The 25,698-nt window shown below is 45.9% G+C and overlaps 1 protein-coding gene across 1 annotated transcript; it reads left to right on the top strand.

The window, feature by feature from the left end:
* Positions 1–5: 5 nt before the first annotated feature.
* On the top strand, positions 6–25,698 carry NDST2 (N-deacetylase and N-sulfotransferase 2; the record flags this gene model as incomplete). The annotated part of the gene is made up of 13 exons (XM_082486152.1): positions 6–998; positions 8,437–8,524; positions 8,703–8,857; positions 10,374–10,559; positions 10,971–11,099; positions 15,929–16,111; positions 16,919–17,015; positions 18,315–18,438; positions 19,996–20,170; positions 20,433–20,603; positions 21,945–22,054; positions 23,505–23,607; positions 23,767–25,698. 13 exons carry the CDS (start codon positions 6–8, stop codon positions 23,890–23,892), a joined length of 2,640 nt encoding a protein of 879 aa, XP_082342278.1. The 3' UTR covers positions 23,893–25,698.

Here is a 25,698-nt window from a genome sequence, read left to right as displayed (position 1 = left end):
TCACCATGATTCAGTTGTGGAAAGTAGTGCGGCACGTGCGACAACTGGAGCTCCACAGATTGATCCTGCTGCTTATTGCGTTCAGCCTGATCTCCATGTGCATCCTGGCTTACTACGTCACTAACAGTCCCAAAATCAAGGAGCCACCGCCCCTGCCCTTCAGTGACTGCAGCAACCAGCACCGCATCTTGATCCCGCCACAAGCTAGCTGGAGGCTCACGAAATCTGTGGACACCTCACGCACGGATCCTGTGGTGCTAGTGTTTGTGGAAAGCATTTACTCCCAGCTGGGGCAGGAAATAGTAGCCATCCTGGAATCTAGCCGATTTAAATACAGGACAGAGATCGCCCCCGGCAAAGGGGATATGCCCACCCTGACAGACAAAGACAGGGGACGCTACGCTCTTATTATCTATGAGAACATCCTTAAATATGTGAACCTAGATGCTTGGAACCGAGAGCTGCTGGACAAATACTGTGTAGAGTATGGAGTGGGGATTATAGGCTTTTTCAAAGCCAACGAGAACAGCCTACTCAGTGCACAGCTCAAGGGTTTCCCCCTTTTCCTACATTCCAACTTGGGACTGCGGGACTATCACATCAACCCTAGTGCTCCCCTGCTCTACGTCACCCGGGCTAATGAGGTAGAGCAAGGTCCCCTGCCTGGTGATGACTGGACTGTGTTCCAGTCAAACCACAGCACCTACGAGCCAGTGCTGTTGGCCAGCACGAAGTCCTCGGAGTCCATTCCTCACCTGGCCACCCACAAAGCATTGCATGCCACAGTGGTGCAGGACCTGGGTCTGCATGATGGGATCCAGCGGGTTCTCTTTGGCAATAACCTCAATTTTTGGCTGCATAAACTCATTTTCGTGGATGCCATTGCCTACTTGACTGGCAAGCGCCTCTGTCTCACACTTGATCGCTATATCCTCGTTGACATTGATGATATATTTGTTGGAAAAGAGGGCACTCGCATGAAAGTGTCTGACGTAGAGGTAAAACCCCCAGAATAATTACAGGCCCCAGAAAAATTCCTCATGTGTGTGGTATGCCAGGAAAGTCCAGGTTGCATTTAATTTGAGTGAAATTGATTGCTGCAGTTGTTCTCATCTGAAACAGAGAAGTAGCCTGTAAAGATTCTGAGGCACTGTATGTGATGCTCTCAACAGTTTTGCAGGTTGCAATGAAGGTTAAATGGAGCGTTTTTCATTCTGGGACCTGTAGCTGGCCTCTCTGATTTTAAGAGGAGGATGCCTGTGGTGGTCTATCCTGTCTCCTCATTAATGTAGGGAACAAGTTTATGCAGATTTCCTCTGTCAAACTGTTTGTAGCTGTAAACTCTACCTTTCAAAAGGAAAAGGCAAGTTGTGTTAGAATAGAATAGAAAAACTGTATTTGTTATTATTTATGATGATATATGTAAACTGTATATATTATATTGCACAACTAGGCCAGTCCATGCGGTGTCAATTGCTACAGTCTATATTATAGCCATCTAGTTTTTCAGGACATAACTAATGTGGGAAAAGAAAGGTTTTCTCTCACCCTTCATTACACACCCTTCATATCCTCCACGGGCAACCCCCATCCCTGGGAAGGGAATATCCAAAAATTCACCAGGGAAACATGCTCAGACTAAGCCTTCATGAGAACCGTCTCTGTGGCCTCACGATTGGGAAAGAGGTGCCATCTTTGTGGTTTGCTTTCCTTGGCAGTTCCTTAAATAATACAGTGAGTTATTAGGAAAGGATATGTAAAGGCACAGAGAGATTTTGTGGAAGAGAGGGAAGCGAGACAGGCAAACGAGAAAACAAGTAGGAAGAAGGTAAGAAACTAAGTGCCCCTTCTAAATCTCTGTCCTTGAAAGTATGTGATAAAGCGTTCTCCCAAGTCTGTGATATGCGTACGTATGCTGCCCCATGGAGCCAAGGGCTTGCCTTTGTATCTTCCCCATCAGTTCTGGTTTGTAGCCATTGAGGCGGGTGCACTGCCTGTTTCTCCAGCTGTGCTGAGGTTCTTCCCAGGGGTATGAGGCCCCAGGCCTTTCACTCTGGCTTCCCGTTTAGCACGTGCCTTTAGATAGGTCCTGGATGGAGTTCCCTGGGTACCAGCCATGATGATGATAAGCCTGTGACGGCAGCTGCCTTAGCATTTTTCCGAAACAATTTCAAAGTGAAGCCCCCTTTGACCTTTCATCAAAGGTGACAGAACATTTGAGGCAAAGGTATAAAACAAAATACATATTGTACATGTGTGTCCCCTTACCTGAACTGAACCTCATCTATTACATGTTCCTGAGAGCACTCTTCCACTTCACTAGAACTCTTACCACCTTTTCTACTGTTTTATGCATCCATGCAAGACGTATCTCAGTTCATCTCCATTTTTTCAGGTCTTAATGAGATTTTAAGTTCTGCTTCTGATCCCAAAGGGGAAAAGGAAGCCCTTGCATTCTGTTTGGAGCTAGCTTTATCTTTTCAATTCATTTGAAGCTGCATGCCTGAAGCAGCTCTGATTGCATGCTGTTATTTATTTCACTTGCGTCATTCTTTAGTAATTCTTTAGAGCCACCTTTGACTATAACTCTCCAAGCAAACAGGTATAGAAAAAGTGTTTCCAAGCAGACAGGTGTAGGAGAATGGAACAGTTGTATATAATACTTACTTAAGGAAAATGCTAACATTTTCTTCATTTCACCTCAGTGTCCCTGTGTTTTGAGGTGCTGAAATGCTCTGAAAGCTTTTTTTGAAGGATCACAATCTTGTCTTGGTTCAAAGCAGGCCCTGCCTGCACCCTCTAGTCCCAACTGGCAGAGATTCTCACCTCTGTAGAGTTTGTGCAGGTTACAGACCCGTGTGAGAAAACAGGAGATAGGTGGCCGACGCTCTTGGAAACAAAGGCTGCTCTAGTGATGTTAAAAACAAACCCAGACAAGATAATTCCAAAAGATGCTTTGTTTGGGTTTTAACAGGGTGAAATGGAGGAATAATCTGTGATCAGTAAGCAGAGAATCTCAGGCAAAGCAGATAAAACCCAGATTTATCCATTTAAAAGAAGCTGTCTGATTGCAGAGCCACGAGAGGTTAATGAATTTTTATTTTTTAAAAGCGAGAAAAAACTACATGGATTTGTTGATAGCCCCTCGCCATGGGGAGAGAAGGGGATATAATAGTGACAGAACAGCTGGCATTTTCTTTGGCCTTTTATATGAAAGCTCTGTTTCAGGGCTGTTATCTCAACACACAGCTCCTTATCTTAAAGCTTAGATTACAGTGGTCAGGGTAGCGGTTTGACGATTGGATGTTGTGTGAAGGTAGAAAATTGACTCTGCTGTCCCAGTGAGCCTGTTTGCCATATGCAGGTCCACGTTCAGAGAGCTTCCCAGACAAAATTGCTATTAAAGCAAAGCGCTGAATATAATTTGATCAAATGCACGCCCATGATAGATGTCCTGTGTGAGAGGATAAATGTTTTTTTGTGATGCTTAAAGGAGGGCTGAACAGCTTTCTTCTTTAAAAAGAAAAAAAGGAATTGTGTTTGCTTTTACTTTAAAGATGATAACCCTTGAGTTCCTGTTTCTACTGAAGGGCTGCAGCAGGAGCTTGCAGTCCTCAGTTGAAGTGAAACAGTTGGAAGGTGCACAGGGAAAATGTTTTTCCCTTGTAAAGTTTACCAGAGATTTGAGCTGCATGTAATTAACAAAGCAAAATCTCAGAGAATCCCTTCTCTTCTCGATTATTCCACGTTGAGTCTCTTCTAAAATCATAATCCTTGGAATTTACCGAACCTCCGTGGAACTGACCAACAAAGATGAGACGTTTCTAATGCAAAAGGATCTGGCTTTTATGATCCTTCCCAGTCGTCTTTAGGTATGAGGAAAGAAGATTAAGTAGATGAGGTTTTGCCTCTTTTGCTGGTAATCTCTACAAGGGCATAAATAGTGAGCAATCATTGCTAGCAAGCCTGAGAGCAAGCTAAGTGAAAATCAAGGACGGTCATTTCATTTGGGTTATGAATGGTAAGGGTGGAAGAGAGAGAATCTAGTGAGGGTGGCTCTCAGCCAGCTCTTGCCTTTCTAAATTGCAGAGGATGATCTTACCTGAAATGAAAATATTCAGGTCCCTGATTCTGACATTGTAGGGGAGGTAGAAATACCAGTACCAGGAATGCTTTCGCTTTTGACAGCGCTGTTTTGAGCTGTGCCAGTGCTACTGCTGGGCAGTGAGAAAACCGCAGAAAATCCTCTTGAGAATGTGTTACACAGTGTCCACAGGGGCAGTTCCTACGAAGAAAGTGTTTCTGCAACGCATTCCTAGTTTGCTTGGCAGGAGCATTAGAGAAGAGGCTGTCAAAGCACTCTGCTTTCTTCCTCCTGTTTTTATCATCTGTTTATCTTCATTTGTCCATGTGCTGTTTTCCTAGACCTATGCTATCCTCTCTTCCCAGCATCTGACTCTCAACCTTATTTCCCTCTTTTCTTTTGCCTCTTTTTAGAGGGACCCGAGATAGGAGAGGTAATATTTAGGGTTTATATGAAACTGCTAAAATCTCTACAAACACTTTTGGAAGTTAATAATTTCTTAGCTAAAAAAGCAGAGTTGCATGAAAGTTTAGCCCTGTATTCTTGCAATGCCATGGACATCATGCCATCTTAGAAGAGGATTACATCCTAAAGAAGCAACCTAAAAGAGGGTACAGTCAGGATGCTGTGGCTTCCCTTGATTTCTTCCTCGCTCCTAGAATTTTAACCCTGTTGAAAGAGTTTTTGTCTTTCACTGAGTGGCATCAAGAGCTTGTAGTGACTGTTGAGTAAATCTTTACAGATCCATCAGTGGGATTATGTAGGTTTTTTAATGTGTTGTAACAAAAGACGCAATTTTAAACATTTTTCCCCTGACATTTGCTTAGAAGTAAATATTTATCATCATTTGAGATTATAAAAAAGCCTTTTTTAAAGTGATGGGCAATGAACATGAGACTGAAGTTTAGACCTTTTTTGCATTGTGTCCGGAAATGTGCATTGGAATGTAGATGTCTGTCACTTGGTCCTGTAGCGTGGCTGCCCCAATTAAGTACTAAAAGCCTCCCAAAAATACAGGTCGTGAGTTGCAGAGGATGTTCTCTGATAGACTGTGACAAGCATGAAGCAGGTCTGGCCTTGATGTGGCTTATCAGTTCTGGTGGCCAGTGCTGGCAATCTCTTGGAGACCCCATCTGTTGTTCGTGGGGTGAGCCTTGCTGAGCTTCTAGCAGGGAGCTGAGCTGGGGAAGGGGCTTTTCTGGCTAGCTAGTGGGCTTGGCTACATCTTGGAAGGATTTTTGGAATGGAAGATAGTTAGAAAATACAAAACTGACATACTTGGAGGAGTTGGAGGGGCATTTTTCTAGAGGAAGAAACTTTGTTTTTTAGAGCTGGGGGATAGCTAAAATGCTGGCCTTCTGTCCTGTACCACGTGAGCAACTAAATTTCTTAAATATGCACGTGCAGATCTGTTTGCATCTGGCTGGCTATTTCATGTCTTAATGGATAGCTTACTCCGCATTTCTTGATTGCCTTTCATTTAAGAATCTCAGAGCATATTATGGATCTAAATGAAATGACACTTGAGTCACCTGTAAGATATTATTAGTACTATCATATTCATCCCACTTAATAAAAGAGAAGCAGAGCGCAGAGGTGTCAGAGCAGAGAGAAGTGCCGTTTTCCCGATCCATTCCCACATCTGTATTGTTTCACCTTACTACAGCTCACAGTTGTCTTTGAACTGGTGTGCTAGGGAACAGTGAATGCATAATTTGCTGAAACAAATTTCCAAATATTTCACTTGGCAACTTAGTCTCTTTTATGCTGGCCAGGGGAAAGGCATTTCTTCAAACCTATGCCGTGCCACCTTATGGATGTGGCTGTGAAAAGGACCCAGCCTCAGCAGAGGGGTGGCACACGATTAACAATAAATGCGCTAAGAAAGCAGGACTCTATAGGGCTCCATAGTCTCAAAATTTCTGGGGCCCCCACGGTTCCTCCCTAGTCCCTCCCTGGACACAAAGGATTGCTGCCTGCTGGAACAGGGCTTTTTGGGATTTATCATCAGACAGATGTGTTGTCATGGTAACCCCAGACAGGCTTTAAATCTCCCTCGGTGCAGAGGAATGCTAAGCCTCTTAGTTGCTGTCTTTCCTCCCTCTACCTTCCTACCCGAGCTTTCCTGGCAGTAGAGAGAAGTGGTGAGGCTTGGGAGAGCTCTGGAGACAAGAAAAGAAAGTGGCGCTTTGTTGTCTAAGATACTGAGCAGTGTGTTCAAGGTGCTGGTCCCAAATTTGATGCGGTATTGTCATCCAGCTGGGCAGACAGGTGCTTCTCTGTAGAGAGATGTACGGCTCTTCATCTGTGCTCTGTGATGTATGGCATGCATCCCTGTGTCTCACAGGGTTACATATGGGGAGCTTGACCTCCCCTTGCCTATTCTGGATCTTGTGCAGCGAAGGAGACTTCAGCCGTCAGTGCTGCTGGCATGACACCTTTTAAAAGCCCTGCCTATGTTTGTGATAGTTTCTGGAGACGTCACGTGCCATACATTTCTCAAAATATTACTCTTGGGTGGGGGCTGGGGTAAGGATGTGGTAGGCATGTGGCCATGAAGGAGTTGGGATCTTTGCAATTTGTCCCAAGCTGATTTGATGTCACTGCTGTGTGGCTGTGGGGAGGAGGACCAGGCAATTAAGTGCATCTCTAAGGAAAAGTCTGAAAGATGGTTCCTTCAGAGAGAGCATTGAGTGTTTGCAGCACTGCAGAAATAATTTGTCTGGTGTTCCCACCTTGCCATGTGTGAGAGGTCATGGGCTGCCTGCCTTGGGAATAAAAACGCTCAGCAGCTTTGCTCCAAGGTACATTTGTAGTGGATGGGTGATTGAAGTAAATTACAGAAGTCGTCATTTTTAAATTAGTGTAGTGGTGAGTGTTTGGTCAACACAGTTTTGAAATGTTAGTGACCGCACTGATTCATTAGGATACCTGTAAGTGGTAGGTGTCAAGGCTGGTCCCTCCGCTGAATGCGAGTCTGCATTTGTGAGTGCACTTTCACCACCGAGGGAGCGGTGTGCCTGACAATGCCTGTAAAGTGTGAGCCATGCGAAGGCAGCGTTGTAGCGCTCTTTTGTGCTTCTTGAGGCTGGGGGAGGGCAGCTGCAGCTGATACAGAAAGATCTGCCCATCTCCCCTGCACAGTTTGAAAAGTCTGTATGCTTTCCCCAGTATTATGTGCCAAGTTGTTTGCGTATTTGCATCTAGCCCAAGTCTGCTGTTGAAAGGTCATCACCTTAACCTTGGTGCAGCCACTGATCCATTGCTTTCTTAGAAAAGCTATTAAAATCTAAATAACTCTCTGGGCAAGGGCCATCTCTGTCACCTGAGAGCTGCCCTCCTGCCAGGTCCCTGTTTGATTAAGAACTTCTCCCATAGGGACCTGCACCAGTGACCCTTTCCCGAAGCACGCAGGTAGCAGCAGAGCATGCATCTCAGGGCTTCTCTCTTTCTATTGTTTTCCAGCAGAAGAAATTTGACTGGAATTCATTTGTTTCTTACTTGTCTGTGACATACTGAGCCTCTGGGTTGTTTTTTTTCTGTCAAGGCTGTCTGCTGTCTTTGTCTGCTGCTGGACCTTGGGATTCATGGCCCAAGGCACCTTCCCTTTGGCTATACCAATTACTTGGAACATTTAAAACAGGCTCAAGTGAGCAAGAGAGAACCTGTAGGAGGTGCCATGACTGTGAATCTCAGCTCCCCCAAGTTTTCTTTCCAGAGTCCAGGAAACTTTCCTGCTACAAAAGGATTTTGGCACTTTCAAGGGGCACAAAGCCAGGGATACATCCTTGCTGTGGCAGGACTCCTTGCGTGGGTAGTTCTGCAAATCCACCTTTCCTATCAAATAAAAGCTCCCTCCTTTTGGATCACTTAGTTACTATTCACGATATTATTGATTTCTCTTCCTTCGACTGTGCACCGTGTGCAGCTGCATCTTCCTTTTCATTAACACATAGGCTCAGAGAAAGGGCAGAGGTTCAATAGCAAAGTCCCAGCCAACATGGGAGAGGAAGGGAGCGTTGAGGTTGAACCTGTAAAGAGTGAGGGATCTGTTGGGTGGAAGTGAGATTTATTGTCCCTTTTCCTTAGCACAGACAGTCTGGGTCCTTCACATTGAAGTGTACAGCATCATCTGACTGTGGTTTTGAAGTGTCATCATTTAGTACAGCAGGACTGCTTCAAGTAAAGACTATGTGGAGCACTTGGCTACTCTGCTTCACTTCCCAGGCAACAGTGCCTTAAGCCCCATCCCCTGTGATACCTCTTCAGACTGTACTGGGCACCAGTAAAGCACAGAGAAGCATTACACAGCAACTGAATATGAACGTTTCTTTTTCCTTTCATTCAAACAGGCTTTACTGAGCACCCAGAATAAGCTGAGAACTTTAGTCCCAAATTTCACCTTCAACCTGGGCTTCTCAGGGAAATTCTACCACACAGGTAAGCCCTTGGCACCCTTTCATCCCAGTGCCCGTGTACGGCCCCCATGTTCATGTGTACGTGTAACACGTTAGAGAGAGCATGATTTTCTGTTGGAACAGGGGATTAGCCACTGCTTTGAAACATTGAGTCCTTCTCCTGCCTTTTGTTTTTGTGCTTTCTTTTCTGCTCTCTGTAGGTACAGATGAAGAAGATGAAGGGGATGACATGCTGCTCAAACACAGGAAGGAATTCTGGTGGTTCCCTCACATGTGGAGTCACATGCAACCTCATCTTTTCCACAATGTCACTGTGCTGGCTGAGCAGATGAAGCTCAACAAACAGTTTGCTGTGGTAAGAGGCATGGCAGTTTATTTACTTTACAGTATGAAAACATTCTTCTCTTGGAATAGCTGTTCAGACCCTGCTGAGCTCAAATACTAGTCTAGTACTAGTCTAGTAACTCAGCTGCATTTAAGAAGGGCAGTTCTGAAAGTTTAAATGGGTGCATGGCTCCTGCTGTCTTCAGGCAAGAAACACCATTCGAATGCCTGCCTGTGCAATGGGAAGTGCTTCCTGGCACCTGCATGGCCCCAGGCAGCTCCCTACGTTCCAGGGTGCAAATCCCAAAGCTCTTGTTTTCTGAGGTGTGAACTTGTAGCATTGCCATCCAAATCCAATTAACTTACAAACTCTGGCAGTGAGAAAGCATTTCCTTTCCTATCCTTATTCACTGTGGTTTTGTAAGGAAGTCACCTGGTCGGTAGCGTAGAATGCTCTGTGTGCTAACAGCCCTACTTCTGGCCTCCCCAGATAATGCTGGAGGAACTTACTTATCTAGGAAGTCCAGGGGAAATTCCCTGCGTGTTGGCAGAGGAGGGGGAAGCCTTGAACAACTTGCATTGCTGGAACAATGTCTGCTTGATGCTTACAGCCCAGAGTTGAATATAGCATACATGTTTCTCTGAAAAGAAATATCCTCTTCACCTCTAGTTTGGTTCTTTTGATGGTAATCCCCTTGGGAATAGCAGGCTGCTGTCTTGTGTTCCCATGGCACGCACAGATTAGGAATGATCTTGAATTCAGAGCACAGTTGCAGCGTTATAGAAACAATTTAGGCTCCTTCTTTTCCTGGTTAAATAACAGTGGAGTCTTTTGCGAAGAGAGACAAAGCGCAGAACACAATTACACATATTTAACATAAAACAGGCTAGCAGTGGGAAGGAGAAGGTTGTTGCTTCATTTAGGGGCTCTGGTTTTATTGTACACCACCAGGGCACAGTTGTCATCATTCATATTTTTACCAGAACCACACAGCGGAATTAAAAACCATGAAATTCAGATATTTCCTGTCATTTTAGTATAGCTCCAGGCCCCATATCTTCACCCTCAACAGTCTCTTGCTTCATGTCTGCTTTTCTTTGAATTGCTAGAGACAAGACAGATCCCAGTCGTCATCTTCCTTTGCTTTTATATCAGTTAAGGAAATTTTGTTTTCCTCCTCCAGTGACTCAGATCTAGGCATTGTAGGAGTGAGATGTGTCACTTAACAGCATTGATTAGTTTGTAGTAACCAAGGCACCTGACCTGAGGCTTGTGAATTAATCTGATTTGTCACACCTGCAAGCTACAAGACTGTTCTTACAGCACCTGTTACCAATGCTGAACATCCTTGTTGATATTGTATCACCCTTATATTTCTAGAGATGCATAAAATGAGAAGTACAAGCGGTATTTCAGGTTTCCCAGTCTGAAGAGTTTTCGTATTACTCTGTCACCGTGCTCCAACTTGGAGTCTATTGCTCAATGTGATCCTTATTAAGGATATTAGTTGAATATTGAATGATTAAGCTGCATATTCTGCTTCCAGGAGCATGGGATTCCCACAGACTTGGGTTATGCTGTAGCCCCCCATCATTCTGGGGTTTATCCTGTCCACACGCAACTCTATGAGGCATGGAAATCTGTTTGGAGCATCCAAGTAACAAGCACAGAGGAATACCCACACCTACGGCCTGCCCGGTACCGGCGTGGATTCATCCATAATGGAATCATGGTGAGCACAGCTGGGCAAGCAGACCCCACTTTCTGCCCAAGGGACAGTCCCTAGTGACCTGCATCAGAGACACTAATCTTAATACCATCAGTGTTGCCAAAATTGTTAAGTCAAGCAAAGAGGACGAACTTGGCTAAAGCCAGTCTCTGTGTTTCTCAGTACAGTTCAGAGGTCAGTACTGAATGGAGAGCAAAACCAATCACAAGAAGACTAAACTGAGATCCTGCTGACTTGGTCGCACTGAGACGAGTAAATGTTTGGGAGGAATATCAAGAGAGTCCTCTGAACCCATGTCGCTCATGTCCCTTACTCTTTGCGTATTGATCCACAAAGTGCTGCTTTGATACGTTCATGTGTAGGTTCGGCTGACTTTGCCTCTTATCTAACTTTGCTTTTCTCTGATATCGCCAGGTTCTGCCTCGACAGACCTGTGGTCTTTTTACTCACACCATCTTCTATAATGAATATCCCGGTGGCTCAAAGGAGTTGGACAAGAGCATTCGTGGTGGTGAACTCTTCCTGACAGTGCTCCTGAATCCAGTAAGCTCATCTGAAAGGGGAATCAGTGTACGGGTGTCGTAGCTTATGTGCTTGATGTGAGAAAAGACTATATCCTATGGGAGATTCAGTATAACCAGCCATCATGGTGTGGGTATCTCCAGTGTGATGCTAAGGAGGAGTGAAAAAGAGGGCCAACTTGCTAGTTAATGCTGCCTTGCTTTACATGCTGCCAAGGAAGCATCAGTATTGAATGTTGACAAGTGTAACACTCCACAGACAGAAACAGGCCAGGGTGACATGCCGAGCATGGCCCAACACAGAATGGGTGTTACCTAGGCTGCTGCAGAATCAGAAGTGAGATGTGGCTTGGCTGCTTCCGTTCCATGCACATCAGCCACCTGTTGGCTCCTCCCCTGGCTCACTGATGAGTTTTGTTCAGAATAATTACTTTCTCTGGGCTTTCGTAATGGAGTGTTCTCCCCTTTCTTTCAATATGTATACACTTGAAACAATTTCTGCATACTTTTTTTGTGATGTAGCTGTCACCCTAAGGCATTTTTGGGAGATCTGGGTCTGACACAGGTGTTTCTCTTTCTGTTTTAATACTTGACAGCTCGCTCAGGCCACCAAGCTAACTGCAGTACTTCAACACTCTGCAGTCCCTTCCCAGTTCTTAGCCATGGAATGGCAAATCACATGAGTTTCTCACTTCCTATTGAAGCTGGAAAGATGTACAAGGTGGCGAGAGACACACACTTTAAAAAAAGGGGTCATTTTTAGAAAATCCTGAATGGATAGAACCAAGAGATGAAGCTTTGTAGGCCGCTCCAACCTCAGATCACACTCCCTCACATTCCTGCTTGTTGGCTGCAGCAGGAAGGTGTGCTGCTCATTTTGATTTGACAGTAACTTTCTCAATCCCCCACCAATTTCGTTCTTACTAAAGCTGATTTGGCACCTGTTGTCCTCCCTTTCTCTGAATGGGCATTGCCCTGCCAGGTTTAGAGTTATTTTAGAATGTCTACTTCTGCAGTGACTCTTGACTTTTAATGATATTTAATCTCTTCTCATTACATCCAAATTTCTACCTTCTTACTTCTCTTTCATACATCTTTTTCACCAGTGCCTGAGTATGGGCAAGAGGCCATGCAAGCAGATCTGAAAGTAGGTTGTTTCTCACTAGCTTCCTAGGTGGGAACCCGGGAGTACCAGTCCCAGTCACTGAGTACTTGTTTGTGGGATTTGTCATGTAACATCAGTGGCTCTGCTCACTGTGTTTTCTTTCATTCCCTCCTTCTTTTGCATCTTGATTGTAGGGTTGAATATGCAGCTTTAGCCACTTTCGGTCTGGGCTGTAGAGGTTTGGTGAATCAGAAAATTGAGCTTTTTTGCTCAGTTAGCTTAATTTTTTCTTGTCTCTTGCTTTTCCTAGTGTTTAGTGCCTCTCTACTCCTAGACGTAGAACTGCGATGGTGGAAAGACCCTCACAATGTGCTCTGGGTGCCTCATACAGACAGTCTGTAGTTTACAAACAAGCCCTGTGTTTCTGAAGGTTAGCATGTGACCAGCTCTAGCTTGGTGTATGATCTGTGGAAGGTATGGGTCTCTAACAGCCCTAGCTAGGAAGCAGTAGGGGTTTATACTTAGAGGTCTGGAAGCCAACCTTCCATCCCCGAGGTCTGGAAGCCAGCCTTCTGTCCCTGAGACAGAATTGTTACTTTTACACACAACAACCAAACCTGCCTGCTTAATAAAAGACTGTAGCAAGGAGAAGGCTATTCTTTGCATTACCTATGGAGTGATCGGTCAGATGGAAAGAAAGTAACTGTTTTCTTCTCTGTGACCATTGTTTTTCGGGGCTTCTCTTCCCATATGTTGGGTGAATTCCACCTTGTCCTCCTTCATAATTGTCAGATCTTAACGAATGCTTGCAGAAATAGCCACTGTGAAACTTAAGAGCTTGGAAAACCAGTTGCTGGACTGTAATCCAGACATCACTGCTGGTCTAGGAAGCTGTGCCAAGGAATTTGTAGAAACATAGTTTCTAGAGCTACCCATTAAAATTTACTGATAAGCATGTGACGGTCAAAGCAGCTGTCAGTGATCTGTGATCGAAAAAGTTTGGGAAGATTGTGCTCTGGTACAGGATGATATTCTATGCCAGATTTACTGTTGATTCTTCGTGGTGACTTTTAAAACTTTTTCAGGCACCTGCAGATGCTTCCCATGGTTTTTTTGCTTCCTTTTGGCAGTGGAGCATTTCTCTCTGTGTCAGCAGTAGAATACTGTGCTCTGAGCTCCTCTTCATTGCTTGTGTTTGCACAGTGACTCAGACCCTTGCATTCCTCCCCTCACTGATAGAGCCATCTCATGGACCTGATAGAAAGCTGGCCAGCCCCGCAGCCCCAGTAGTGATCCGTAGCAGGCTTGGACCAGGCTCTTTCAGTCCTTTTTGGTGCTTCCAGCTCCCTTTGAGTGGCTATACATATGCAGGAGCCTCCAAGCCTGTATGTGTATGATTAACTCCACAGTGCAAACAGAAGATGTTTGATCTTCTGACTAGTGAACAAGGTCTGATGTCAAGAAGGATAATAGCTGTTGGTGTTCAGCAGACAGGCTGCCGTGTGCCCAGTTGCTGTTTCCCAGAAGCAAAGGGTATCTTTATTGATCACTTTTCACAAATACTTTTGCTTACACTACACAGGCAGATTACTGCTGTGCCCACAGCTGCTTGTTATATGTTGCAAGGATGCTCATACCCTCCTGTTTTCTGTATTCTAGGCGCTCTGTGACCTTTCCTCTGATCTTTCCTCAGTAAGAAGGAAGGGAAACCATGGCATGCTGACAGTGGAAGGGAGCGGGAGAGGAGGGAGGTGTTATTACCAAGCCAGTTCCCGGGGTCACTGGGTGTGGATGGGAGGGAGGGAGGGAGGGAGAGATGGGACTTGAGCGTAGCTTATGTCAGAAGTAGTGCTCAGAGCTGTTTTGGCAGCAGTAACTGTGACGAGGCAGAGCAAGCTGCCAGGCCTTGTTAAACAGTGCATGTGTGTTACAGGACATGACTGCACGCTCAGAAGTACGGAGAAATGGCTCTTTGGTGGGGTTTGTCTCATCTTCTTCTAAATCCAGTTGCTTGGGACTGTTTGCAGGTGACAGCATTACCTGTATGAGCCATTTTACCAAATGTAGTCAGTCTTGAGACACAGTTGCTCAGCTGGGTCACATGTAGGCTTTTTTTATTCTGGAAGTCTTGAAGGGGCCCCAGGTGGTGACCTGCGCCCTCCCTGCTACATACAGTACTTGGTTTATGCCAGCGAGCCAGGCGCTTCATGCAGCAAATGTTTTCTATAAATGTTTCACTAGCAAGTGAAAGGGATGAGCCACCCTTTGCAGTCACACCACCTTCCTGCTGTCTCCCAGAAATGGGCAAAATACAACATGAGACACATCCTTTTGCCACCTTATGTGTTCCATGGCATCACCCTGCAGTTGCGCAGAAGGTCTTTCTGTCCTTTGCTCTGTGTTGTATTTAGCACATCCTTTTTACAAGACAGCACCAAGCACACACTGCTCTTTGAAGTGTAGGTGCCAGAGCCTGTCTGGCAGGGCCTCCGTCAGCTCAGTAGGAAACCAGAAGTGAAAAACTCAGAGGCAAACAAATGCGATAAATCTTTAACTCTGCTTACTTTCCATGTGTCCCAGAGTCCTGCCATTGTTTTCTGTTGCCTTCGCAAAGACCCTTGGGTCTGAGCACCTTATAGACATGATTAAATTTATTTTGCAGTCTCTTGGGGATGGCTTAGGCACAAAGAGCTACTATCTGTCAGCACCTCTCATTGCACTGAGACCAGTCCATGGTGACACTGGGCAGAAAACTGAATTCAGACCTCCTGAGTGCCAGCAAATGTCTTCATCCCAAGACCATCTGTCTCCTGCTTCCCCCTTTTGCTCTTCCCCTACTGTGAGTGGGAAAGCCATTCCTGCCCCCTGCCCGGGAAGCCTGTTGCTGCCTGCTGACCTTACCTGGCATCATCAGGATTAAGCTCTGAACTGTGCAGCAATGAGTGCCCCTCCTATGACTGACATGTCTTCTCCTCCCTGCACTAGCAGACACTGTTTCAGAAGTGCTAATCATCCACATAGTCATTCTTCCATTGACCTTAGTGTTCTGCTTTTGTTTCGCTAACTTCTAGCCATGGTATCTGCTTGAGAGAAGAGATGGCTTGGCAAGGCAGAGACAGCACACAGGCTTCTGAGCGCTGCAGCGCTGGTGGTCTCCCATGGGTGCTCAGTGCCACTTTGCCCAAGGGTTTGCATTCTCAGGCTTGGCAGGACATTTTTCAGGGGCTGCCTATGTTGAAGGCTCTTGCAAGCTAAAACCTTATCAGCTAGTGTCTGTTCCTAGGACTACGTCCTAGTGCAGCGTCTCTCTGCAGTCTGTGTTCAGATCCGCAGGTATGCTTGTTTGTATTTTAAAGTGTGAACTGCCAGTTGTTCCTTTACACTTGAGACGTCAACTCCAAAGTGAATGAAAGCTGACAGGCTGTGGGGTTTTCCTGTGAAAACTGTCCCTTGCCTTAGCCTGCGCTGTGCTGCCCCTCTCCCTGAGGGGCACCCCCACACCATTCCCCAGGGGTTACAGAGAGGTCCGTGTCCCTCCTCTCCTGAGTTCCTCCTGTCTTGCAAGTGCTACATTTCCTTCATTTTTCATCAAGGCAGTGTTGTATACTGGCAGATACGTATTCATCAACCCAGACAGCCAGGGCAGTCTGAGATGTGAACAGCCTCTTGCTGACAGTAGAATCGGGCTAGGAAGAAACAGTACTGTTACCTGTTTTACCAGTATCCCATGTCTTCTCTATTTTCAGATCAGCATCTTCATGACCCACCTGTCCAACTATGGGAATGACCGTCTGGGACTGTACACTTTTGAGAGCCTGGTCAAGTTTGTGCAGTGCTGGACCAACCTTCGCCTGCAAACACTGCCCCCTGTCCAACTTGCAAAAAAGTACTTTGAAATCTTTCCCCAGGAGAAGAACCCCTTGTGGCAGGTGAGAAGGCAGCTTTAACCGCTCCTAGTGGTTTTCCAAGAGGTATGTCCCACATTTGAAGTGGGCTGAGACTGCTGATCCAGAGCCCAGAGGGGTAATGCATAAAGATTTTAGGTTTAACCTTTGTGGCTTGAGGCTGCAGGTGGCAAATTGCAAGGTGGAAGATATGGGGAGTAGGAGCAGTAGGACACAGTCATGGTGTGAGCTTAGGGAGAGGGATGGCTGTCATAAGTGACTGGCAAGCAGGCTTGCGGGCATTTGGGTTGTTAAAGGGCTTATATTAGAGCAAGCTGCTGTGAAATGTTAAGTGTGCAAGGAAGACCCCTGTTTGGTGCTGGAGGAGCTTGCAGGCACGTTAATGTGATTAATCTTAAAGTAATTTCACACTGCAGAATTCATGTTCATTAAATAAAAGCATGCTTATTCCATTTTATCCCAGTGCAGCAGCTCTCTGCATGGTAATGAGCAGATAATATTAACTGAAGGTGATAGAGTTGTCTGTCTGCCAGAAGTTCACAGATGCTGAGCTGTGCTATCATGGTGGCCCAGCCCAGCACAGCTACATAGGGCAAGGCCTGTGGTTAACACTCTCAGAGGGACTTTGGCTCCCGTGTCACTTTAGAGCTTTTGAAAACGTTCCCCTGTGTTTTTACTTAAGTCTTCTTGATGCCTGGCAGAACAGCAGCGTAGCTGTTAAGTCATCTTCATATGCTAATAGCATTTTCCCGAGAGGATGGGCCTTCCGGCTTTTCCTCCCCTTTCCATTAGCTTCTGTGGTAATGCTTAATCCCATCACTTGTGCTGCAGAATCCCTGTGATGATAAGAGACACAAGGATATCTGGTCCAAAGAGAAAACGTGCGATCGACTCCCCAAGTTCCTCATCGTGGGACCTCAGAAAACTGGTAATGTGAATACTTTATCTAAAGATAGAGTGCAGCTTCCCTCTTGTTCCTCCAGAGAGGAGAGCTGGAAAGGTCTGTGTTGTAGATCCGTATGGCTGCCCTTTGTGCAGGCTGCCAAATGGCTGCAGAGGACATTTCAGAGAATCTCAGATTTATTCTAACCTAAATCTGGCAAGTCTGTCAGTACTTTGTGCCCTGGCACTTTGCTTGGCTTGGTCCTGATTTGCAGGGAAAAGCCCTACCTGCAGAATAGAGTTTTGGCTTTTCCACATAAGCTCAGAGCAACTGTGACCTTCCTTAGTGTGTCACAAACATAAGCTGTCAGCAGGACTAACACACACGCTTAGCAAAGGTTACAAGGAATGCCCCCTAGTGCTTTTATTGCGACAGATCTGTGTACCCACTGCATGCTCCATGTCACTGTCAGTGGGAGGTAGCGATCCTCTTTTGTCTGACCTCTGTCACCACCTCTTAACTGCTGTGGCATTGTGGTTGGCAGTGACGTGGCTTTATATACTGTACTGAGGAGTCCCTTCTAGGCTGAAGAGAGCAAAATCTCTTCAGCCAAAGCCAGGTCTTCAAACCTTGGCTTTCTCTGTAGCGCAGTGAAACAGCAGCCGCCAACCGTGCACAACAAACAGTGATGCTGGCCTTGGGAGGAGGCTTGTCCCAGCCAAGCTGCTGTCTTCTGCCTGTGTCATTGTGAAGCTCTGTTGGTGTGTGTGCAGCATGAGTCCTCCTGTATCACGGCCCGAGCTGCTTGCAGTGGCACAGTAAGAAACCCCTTCTCTCGGCTGATTTATTGGCCTGCTGGAGGCCTACAGCTGTGTGCTGAGCAGGATTATCAGGTTTGGCTGAGTAAAGGGAAAACATCTACAGCAGAGACAGGCCAAGGCATCTCTAGCTGAATTCTCATCCAAGGACACTAATGTTGTCCCCAGCACATCTTCCCAAACACAAGATAGTGTCCTGCAGTGCCCAGGCGATCTCTCATTTGGAAGTTATGGGTTCTGCCACATGACGGGGTGCCTGTGCCACCAGGGAAGAAAAGGAATGGGGGGATCTGACATGGGTGACAGCTGTCATGCTTAGGAGGTGACTTGTTAGCTGCATGAGCTGAAACGGGATTGAACTGCTTGTTGTCACTGCTGTTGGAACCTGCATGAGTTAAGGAGCTGGTTAGCCACGCATGATAGGAGTGTGCCCATCTGGGGACTGGTTTTTAGAGCGTAGGTAAAGCCTTTCATTCAGACAAGCATTATGTGTGACCCAGGTCCCGTTAACTGGTTCCTGTTGCAGGCACAACAGCTGTGCACTTCTTCTTGACCATGCATCCAGCTGTCACCAGTAACTTCCCAAGTCCATCCACCTTCGAGGAGATCCAGTTTTTTAATGGACCCAACTATCATAAAGGAATCGATTGGTAAGAATCCCGGCACGTGTTCTTCTGTGATAAGGTGCGCCCACCTTGTCTTCTCCTGATTGTCTCTGTATGTCCACCTCAGCCACCTTAGTAGCTTCTCTAGTTCTGAACAGCTATTGCTCAGCCCATGTTCTCTGTTTTCCTGCTAACCCAACTGCTTAGTCCCAAGAGCAGGACAGGTGGTTTCTGACCTTAGTGACTGCTCACCAGGGGACTTGTAGGCATGATTGAACTTCAAAAATTTAGAGTCTTTGTTGAATGGACTACTGTCATGAGTTTTCTTTTCCTTTAACATGCAAAACAGGCAACAGTGTGCTCATTAAAAACTTCTTCATGGTTTCCAAGTTAAGACACATAGTACAGAGGGATAACCTCCCTACTGTTGTTCTCGGCCCTTTAGACTTAGAGCCATCACTGCATTCCTTGCACTGGCTCCACTGTCCACATGCATACTCCGATCTTTACCTGTAAAAGTACGCAATTATGATAAAGTGTTTCCACCTGGCAGGGAAATTCTGCTGTCACTATGGCACTATTATGCCCCTATGTTTCCAGGCAGAGAAATTTTAAAGGTGTTTCTTGCTCAAACCATGAACTTTGGGTCGACCATGGCACTGCAGTCCCTCATGCGTGGCTCTGAGGGATGGCTGTGTGGCAGGAAGGTATTCTGCCATGGGATTTCTTTGCCCGTGAGCTATGGGAGATGTTGTCTGGCTTCTGATTGTTTAGAGGACCATTGAAAAGATCATAGAACCATAGAATGGTTTGGGTTGGAAGGGACCTTGAAGATCATCTAGTTCCAACCCCCCTGCCATGGGCAGGGACACCTTCCACTAGATCAGGTTGCTCAAAGCCCTGTCCAGCCTGGCCTTGAACACCTCCAGGGAGGTGTTCACAGCTTCGCTGGGCAACCTGTTCCAGTGCCTCAGGGTGAAAAATTTCTCTCTAATATCTAATCTAAATCTACCCTCTTCTAGTTTAAAGCCATTCTCCCTCATCCTATCTATTCCAGATACTGGAAGATGCTTGATACTTGAGTGAAGCCTATGAATCAAGCACTACAGAGCAGCTGCACTAGCTGACAGATAGGCCTGGAAAGCACAGGCTTTTATTTGCATCCCTTGGAAAAGTCATCCAATTTGATTTGAGTGTAGCATCATCACAAGCAAGAGGAGAATCTTCATGTTTAGCATGGAATCTGAGTTTGTTGTCCAGCTTAGACTTCAGCAGAGACCAGTCTTCCAGTGCTCTACAGTGCCCTGCCCCCCATTACCCTCTACCCTGCCATTACTCAAATGTCTTACAGTTTCCACGTTACTAATTTGACAAGCTCCTGTGAGGCAGAGCAGAGCTCTTGACCCTGTGTCTCAGCTATGGACTGAGGTACAAAGAGACAAATGATTTAGCCGGGTTTAAAGCAGCGGTCAGTGGCAGGGCAGGCAGCTGAGGTAGGTGCGGTTGTTCTGCGAACGGTCAAGAAGATCAAGGGCATTATTTTGTTGTGCGCCATTTCTTTGCGGGTCCATGCTGCTCACCAGCATCCCATCTGTTCGGCAGGTACATGGAATTCTTTCCCATTCCCTCTAATGCCAGCACAGACTTCATGTTTGAGAAGAGCGCTAATTACTTTGACACAGAGGTGGTACCAAAACGTGGTGCAGCCCTGCTGCCTCGAGCCAAAATCATTACTGTTCTGATCAACCCTGCTGACCGAGCCTATTCCTGGTACCAGGTAACTTCCCTGCGCTGTTCTGCGGGTGAGGGCCAGAGAGCTGTTCCAGTGGGGTGGTGTGGAAAGCCAGGGGCAGAACACCAAGGATCCATTTGCACGGGAGAAGAGGGGGGCCCGGGAGGTGACGCAGGCTGCCTCAGAGTGGGGACAGTTACATACAAAAGCATTGGTGGGTGGTTATGCCAAGTCAGTGGGGTCTCCACAGAGATGTGTAAGGTGGAATTTTGTGTTCCTGCTCCTAAATTCAGCCCATGTTTTTCAGCACCAGCGTGCTCACAACGACCCTGTGGCACTCAATTACACCTTCTACCAAGTGATCTCTGCGAAATCCCAGGCCCCTCAGGAACTGCGCAACCTGCAAAGCCGATGCCTGCTCCCCGGCTGGTATTCAACTCACCTGGAGCGCTGGCTAACGTACTACCCCTCTGGGCAGGTAGGAGCTTTGGGAGTAGAGGCTCTCGTGAATCCCATTGTAGGTTTACTGTAGAGGAGAAGAGAACAAACTAACGCGTGCACGTGCTCCCTCCCCCATTGTTTTCATTTCACCGTCTGTCATGTCTTTTGGAACAAGAGCCACCGCTTGCTTCCTCCTGTTATGACTTGATTAGAGATCAGGCTTTAATACTCCAATTTTGCACTTTATTGTATTTGCAAAAGTAAACGAGTGGGGGAGGATACTGTGATCTCCCAGAGGCCTCCACAATATTGAGAGGTTCAGCAGGAAGAGCAATGTTAGCACTCCCTTCCTTTCATCTTGGCAGCCTGCAGCCCAGGGACCCTCTTCAGGCCCAGTCGGTGTTCAGCTGCTCGCTGTGGTTTCATTGCTTTAAAGAGATGTTCTCAGACTCTGCCACTTGTTAATTCCTGTGTTGTGAAGCATTTAGCTGTCTGCTGAAGGGAAATTTCACTGCAGAGATGTCAGGATTTCTGTGTCTGGTGTATAAATTTGCAAAAAGTCGACAATATAGACCAGTACTGTCTCTAAATTTCCAAGAAATTTATAAACTGTCTAATACAGTGTCAGTCAAGATGTGTTTTTTCAAGTTCCTTTCTGCTGCCGCAGTTATCCTCAGACAGTCTATAATCCAGCAGTGTTTTATAATGCCCATTTAGTCTCTTATTCTCTGCCAAGGCAGCAGTCTAAACTGTACATGATAGATCTGCCAAGACTAAAAGAGACATGGGAGAACATTCCTGGGCTTGTATCTCATTGCCTTACTATTCCTGGAGGTTACTGCTGTGAGGAATGATAGAGCCAGACACACCATCCTTGTACGTACTATGGGTCGGGGTCTCCTACCTTCCCCAGACTTCAGTTCATGTGACTCTTCTATTCTGTTCTTTGGAATAGGTAATTTATTAGCACAAATGTTGTTCATTATTGTCTATCATACACGTAACAGGAGGATAATCATAGGTTACAGAAGAATATTTAGTACAGCGGCTGCTGACACCTAAAAAGAATACATGAGGTTTCCAGAGACAGCCTCTAAATCGTGCTGCTGCTGGGCCTTAATGCGCAGTTACAGGGGGTTTGGCCAAAGGCAAGTTTATTAAGCAAAGCTTATCATAATCTACTGGTCTGTGGTACTTGTGGCCTATATCGTAACTTCTCTGTTTGTCGTGACAAATGGGTCACATCCACCCACCGTGTTGCTCTAGAAAAAACAGGCTCTGGCAGCCTTTACTCGCACACACAAAGGGCAGGGGCAGCGCGAGAGCCAGGACGCTCACGGATGCCGTTCCCAGCCTGAGGTGGCTGCTGTCTTTGCAGCTTCTCATTGTGGATGGTCAGGAGCTGAGACACAACCCCGCCTCTGTAATGGACAACATCCAGAAGTTCTTGGGAGTTACGCCGCTCTTCAACTACACTCAGGCCCTCAGGTAGGGAAATTGGTTTTGGGAGGACACTCATGGGAGTGTGACACTAATAAGCACTTGATTGGAAGAATACTTCTTATCTCTGACTACAAAACCTGCCAAGGTTTCGGAGGTATGCCTAACCCTAAAATTAGGTTCAGATAGCACGAGATGCTATGCAGAGACTAGAATCATAGCTTAGGTGTTCCAGGAATGACAGGGGAAGGGGTGGTTTTGCCACTGTCGTGGAGAAGCATGAAGTTGTTTACAGCAGTAATTACGATGTTTTCCATTTGGTCTTTGTGGTTTCAGAAAGGGTGCTAGAATTATTAACGCATCTTATGCGTTGTGTTATACCTATATCTGACAGAAAGTAGAGGAGGTACGATAAAAAAAATGTGTGACAAGCTGCTCTTACCTTCAACTAGATGGAGAATTAGGGACGCGTCGCACGGTTTTGAGGTAGAGAGCCTATTATTACAGCAAACATGGACTTGACAGGTGCCCAGAGCTGTCGGAGGAAGTGTTGGCTGAGGCACTACCTCACTGTTACTAAGTTGAAGGAAGATTCTTGGCCATTACTGTGATGTTGCCCACAGCGCAAGTGCAGTTAACCTGAATAGATGAAGTGCTGGCTGAAGGTGAACTGTGGCCATAGCAGCCTTCAGTGGAATCTCTGCAAGCCCACTGGAGATCCTGAATATTGTTCTTTGCAGCCTGTGCTAGCTGAGGGTAGTGGATGGTGTGCATGCGTAGGCATATGGCAATTGCCCTTTCCTTGAACAGTAAAGAGAGGAGACCCAATTCCATTCTCCTGCAGTTGTTTTCCAAGGGGGTGGCACACGGGGAGGGCAGATTTAGAGAAATGTCAGTTTACTTGCTGGAGCATTTGTGGTGATGGTAAACGGACTATTGCCAGTAGTGGTAGTGGCTGGTACCCTTCAGCCAGGGTCAGAAAACAAATGGTATGGTGCTGCTTGCCTCAGAGTTTGGTAGAGGTACTTGCTCAAAGCTTAAGCTCACTTTTGGCCAACAGAGGGAACAGGACAGACTAGGCCCAGACACAGTTCCCAGCTTTGCCTTATACCTGTGTTTTAGCAAGAAGACAAACACGGACTCTTTAAACGGTCGGGGGATTCTCTAATACATCTCACATATAACAAGATTTAAAAGAATTTACATACACTAAAACATTGATTATTATTCCCCCCTGCCCCAAGCTTAACAGACAAATATTGTTACACCATGTTACCTCTGAAATTTGCATAAAGCTGAAACAGTCATGGCTGTAATGGATTTCTTGTAGTCAAGGGCTAAAAAAACCCCAGAATCAATATCACAAATAAATACATAAATAAAACCCAACCCTAATTTGTAAAGCATTGAAATGGGAAATACCTGTGGAGTTACTTAATTGCTGCTGCTACTAATTGGGCACATGGCCATATCTTTTAAAGACAAGTGTTCTTTTCAGATTTGATGAAGCAAAAGGATTTTGGTGCCAGCTGCTAGATGGAGGAAAGACTAAATGCCTAGGAAAGAGTAAAGGAAGAAAATACCCTGATATGGATTCCTCGGTGAGTAACCGTCTCAAATGTGTTAGCAGCAAGAGATGTAGAAACTTCCCAGCAAACCAACCTGGATTTTCCTACCACCTATGTCCTAGATGACCTATGGAACACGTGCTGAGGGTAACATTTTCTTTCATGCTAATGTGGTCTTTATTTTCCACACAGTCCCGGCTGTTCCTAAGAGACTTCTACCGGGAGCACAACATTGAATTATCCAAGCTGATGAACAGACTTGGGCAGCCCCTTCCAACCTGGCTCCGAGAGGAACTGCAGAACTCCAGCTGGAGCTGAGAGGGACTCCCTTGCCCCCAGTGCCATTGGGATGTGTGGTGCTCCAACGCGTGCTATGATGCCATCTCTCATCAAGCCAAAACAACTGGACAAATGAGCAGGAGCAGAGAATGTGCATGTGGAGCCTTTCCCCACTGTTAGGAAGGGCTGCTGCCTCTGACGCTGCCCTGGGGCATGGAGTGCGAGTCACATTCTGGAGTATTAATGGTGTGTTACACTTTGACTTTTACTTAGAGGAAGGTTTTGGAATGCCTGCCCTACTTTGAGCAGGGGAGACAGCACGGTTAACACTTTATGTTTAAATTACTCTTCTCAGTATATGAAACAGGCCCTAGCTGGAGGGTTAATGTGTTACTCCTCTGCATCCAGAAGTAAAGACAAGCGGTGAGCTATTGAGCCCACTGCTGAGAAAAGAGCAGCAGCTTGATAAAAGGGGAATCTAGTCCAGTGAACCCCAACTTTTACCCAGTAGTCTATTTGGCAACAGCAAGGTACAAGAACGCCTTATTCCTTCCCGTGCAGAGTACAGTGGCCATGATCATTACTTACAGTGCCACTGTGTGTGTCTGTCGGGGACTGCACCTTCTTGGAGACAGATGTAATAGACATAAGATTGCCTCTCCTTACCTGCAGCATTGTTGGTGTCATGCAGTGTCCAGAGATTTTGGTCAATGGTTGGTGGGAGATAAAGGCAAAGCTGCAGATAATGACACACAGAACTGATTTGTTATCTTAGGGAAAAGGTTGTCCTATATGGCAACATGGCAAATATTTCTCTGCAGGGACTTCAGACATTTCAAAAGATAACCAAGGAGCAGTATGTCCACTTAGAGCACCTTGGAGGCATGTGTTAGTGCAGCACAGCAGCTGGGGGAGGCAAAGCTCAGGTATTGTAATATAAAGCTGATACAGCTGAAAGCAGACAATTCAGTTCCTCATCTCTGATAATCTTAAAAAAAAAAAAAAAAAAAAAGCAACATTTTTCTTTTTTCAACAGCTCTAGGGCCCCTACCACATATGCTGATAGCTAGCACCTGTTTTAATCCTCTTGCAATCCAACAATCCAAGGAGAAAAGCAAAAAAAAGCAGTTAAAAGTAAGTATCTTGCAAATATAAAGGGAAGGTTTGGAGTTAGAAGTGGTTTCCTATGTCCAGAAGGGGCTGTTTAGTTTACTGTGTCAGCACATAGGCAAGCAAGCACTCTAAGGTGCTTTGCCTCCGTCTGCAGTTGCTGGATAATTATTCTCAGAAGAAATCCTCCGTCATGGTTGTACATGTTTTCTGTCACTGAGCCATGGGCATCTGGAGTTGTGTGGGCCCTCGTCCCTCCCTCCCGGGCACAGATGGTCTTTGGAGATTGCTGCAGTTCCAGAGAACAGCGGGGCAGGATCCATACGAACACAGATTATGGAAACTTCCACAACTGTCATGAGCTCCTTTTCTCCTGTCCAGAGAGAAGTTGCTTCAACCAAGCTTTTCCATTGAGCCTTAGGTATTGTGTATTTCTGAATGAATGGTGCATTTACCGTTGTATGTAAATGTATATAGTATGCAATATAGTATTTTATTTCATGTGCCCTTGGAAGGGGTTATTTTGTGCAGCCAAAAAAAAAAAGAAGACAAAAAGACTAGAAACCCCTCTCTCACTCCTGTTAGAGAGAAGAGCCCGACTTCCTGCACTGGATTCATGTACAGCATCATTCACATTGAATGATAAATTCTTGGCGCTCGAAGCTGAGCACAAGTGTCTGAATAAAGGCTAGAAGTAGTAGTAAGTGGATTCAATAAATGTACTACTTATTTTTC

The sequence above is a fragment of the Vanellus vanellus genome, assembly GCF_965231255.1.
Source record: "Vanellus vanellus genome assembly, chromosome: 7".
In the NCBI taxonomy this organism is placed as follows: domain Eukaryota; kingdom Metazoa; phylum Chordata; class Aves; order Charadriiformes; family Charadriidae; genus Vanellus; species Vanellus vanellus.
The sequence above is the reverse complement of the archived record's forward strand: the minus strand, read 5'-3'. Positions and strand labels throughout refer to the sequence as shown.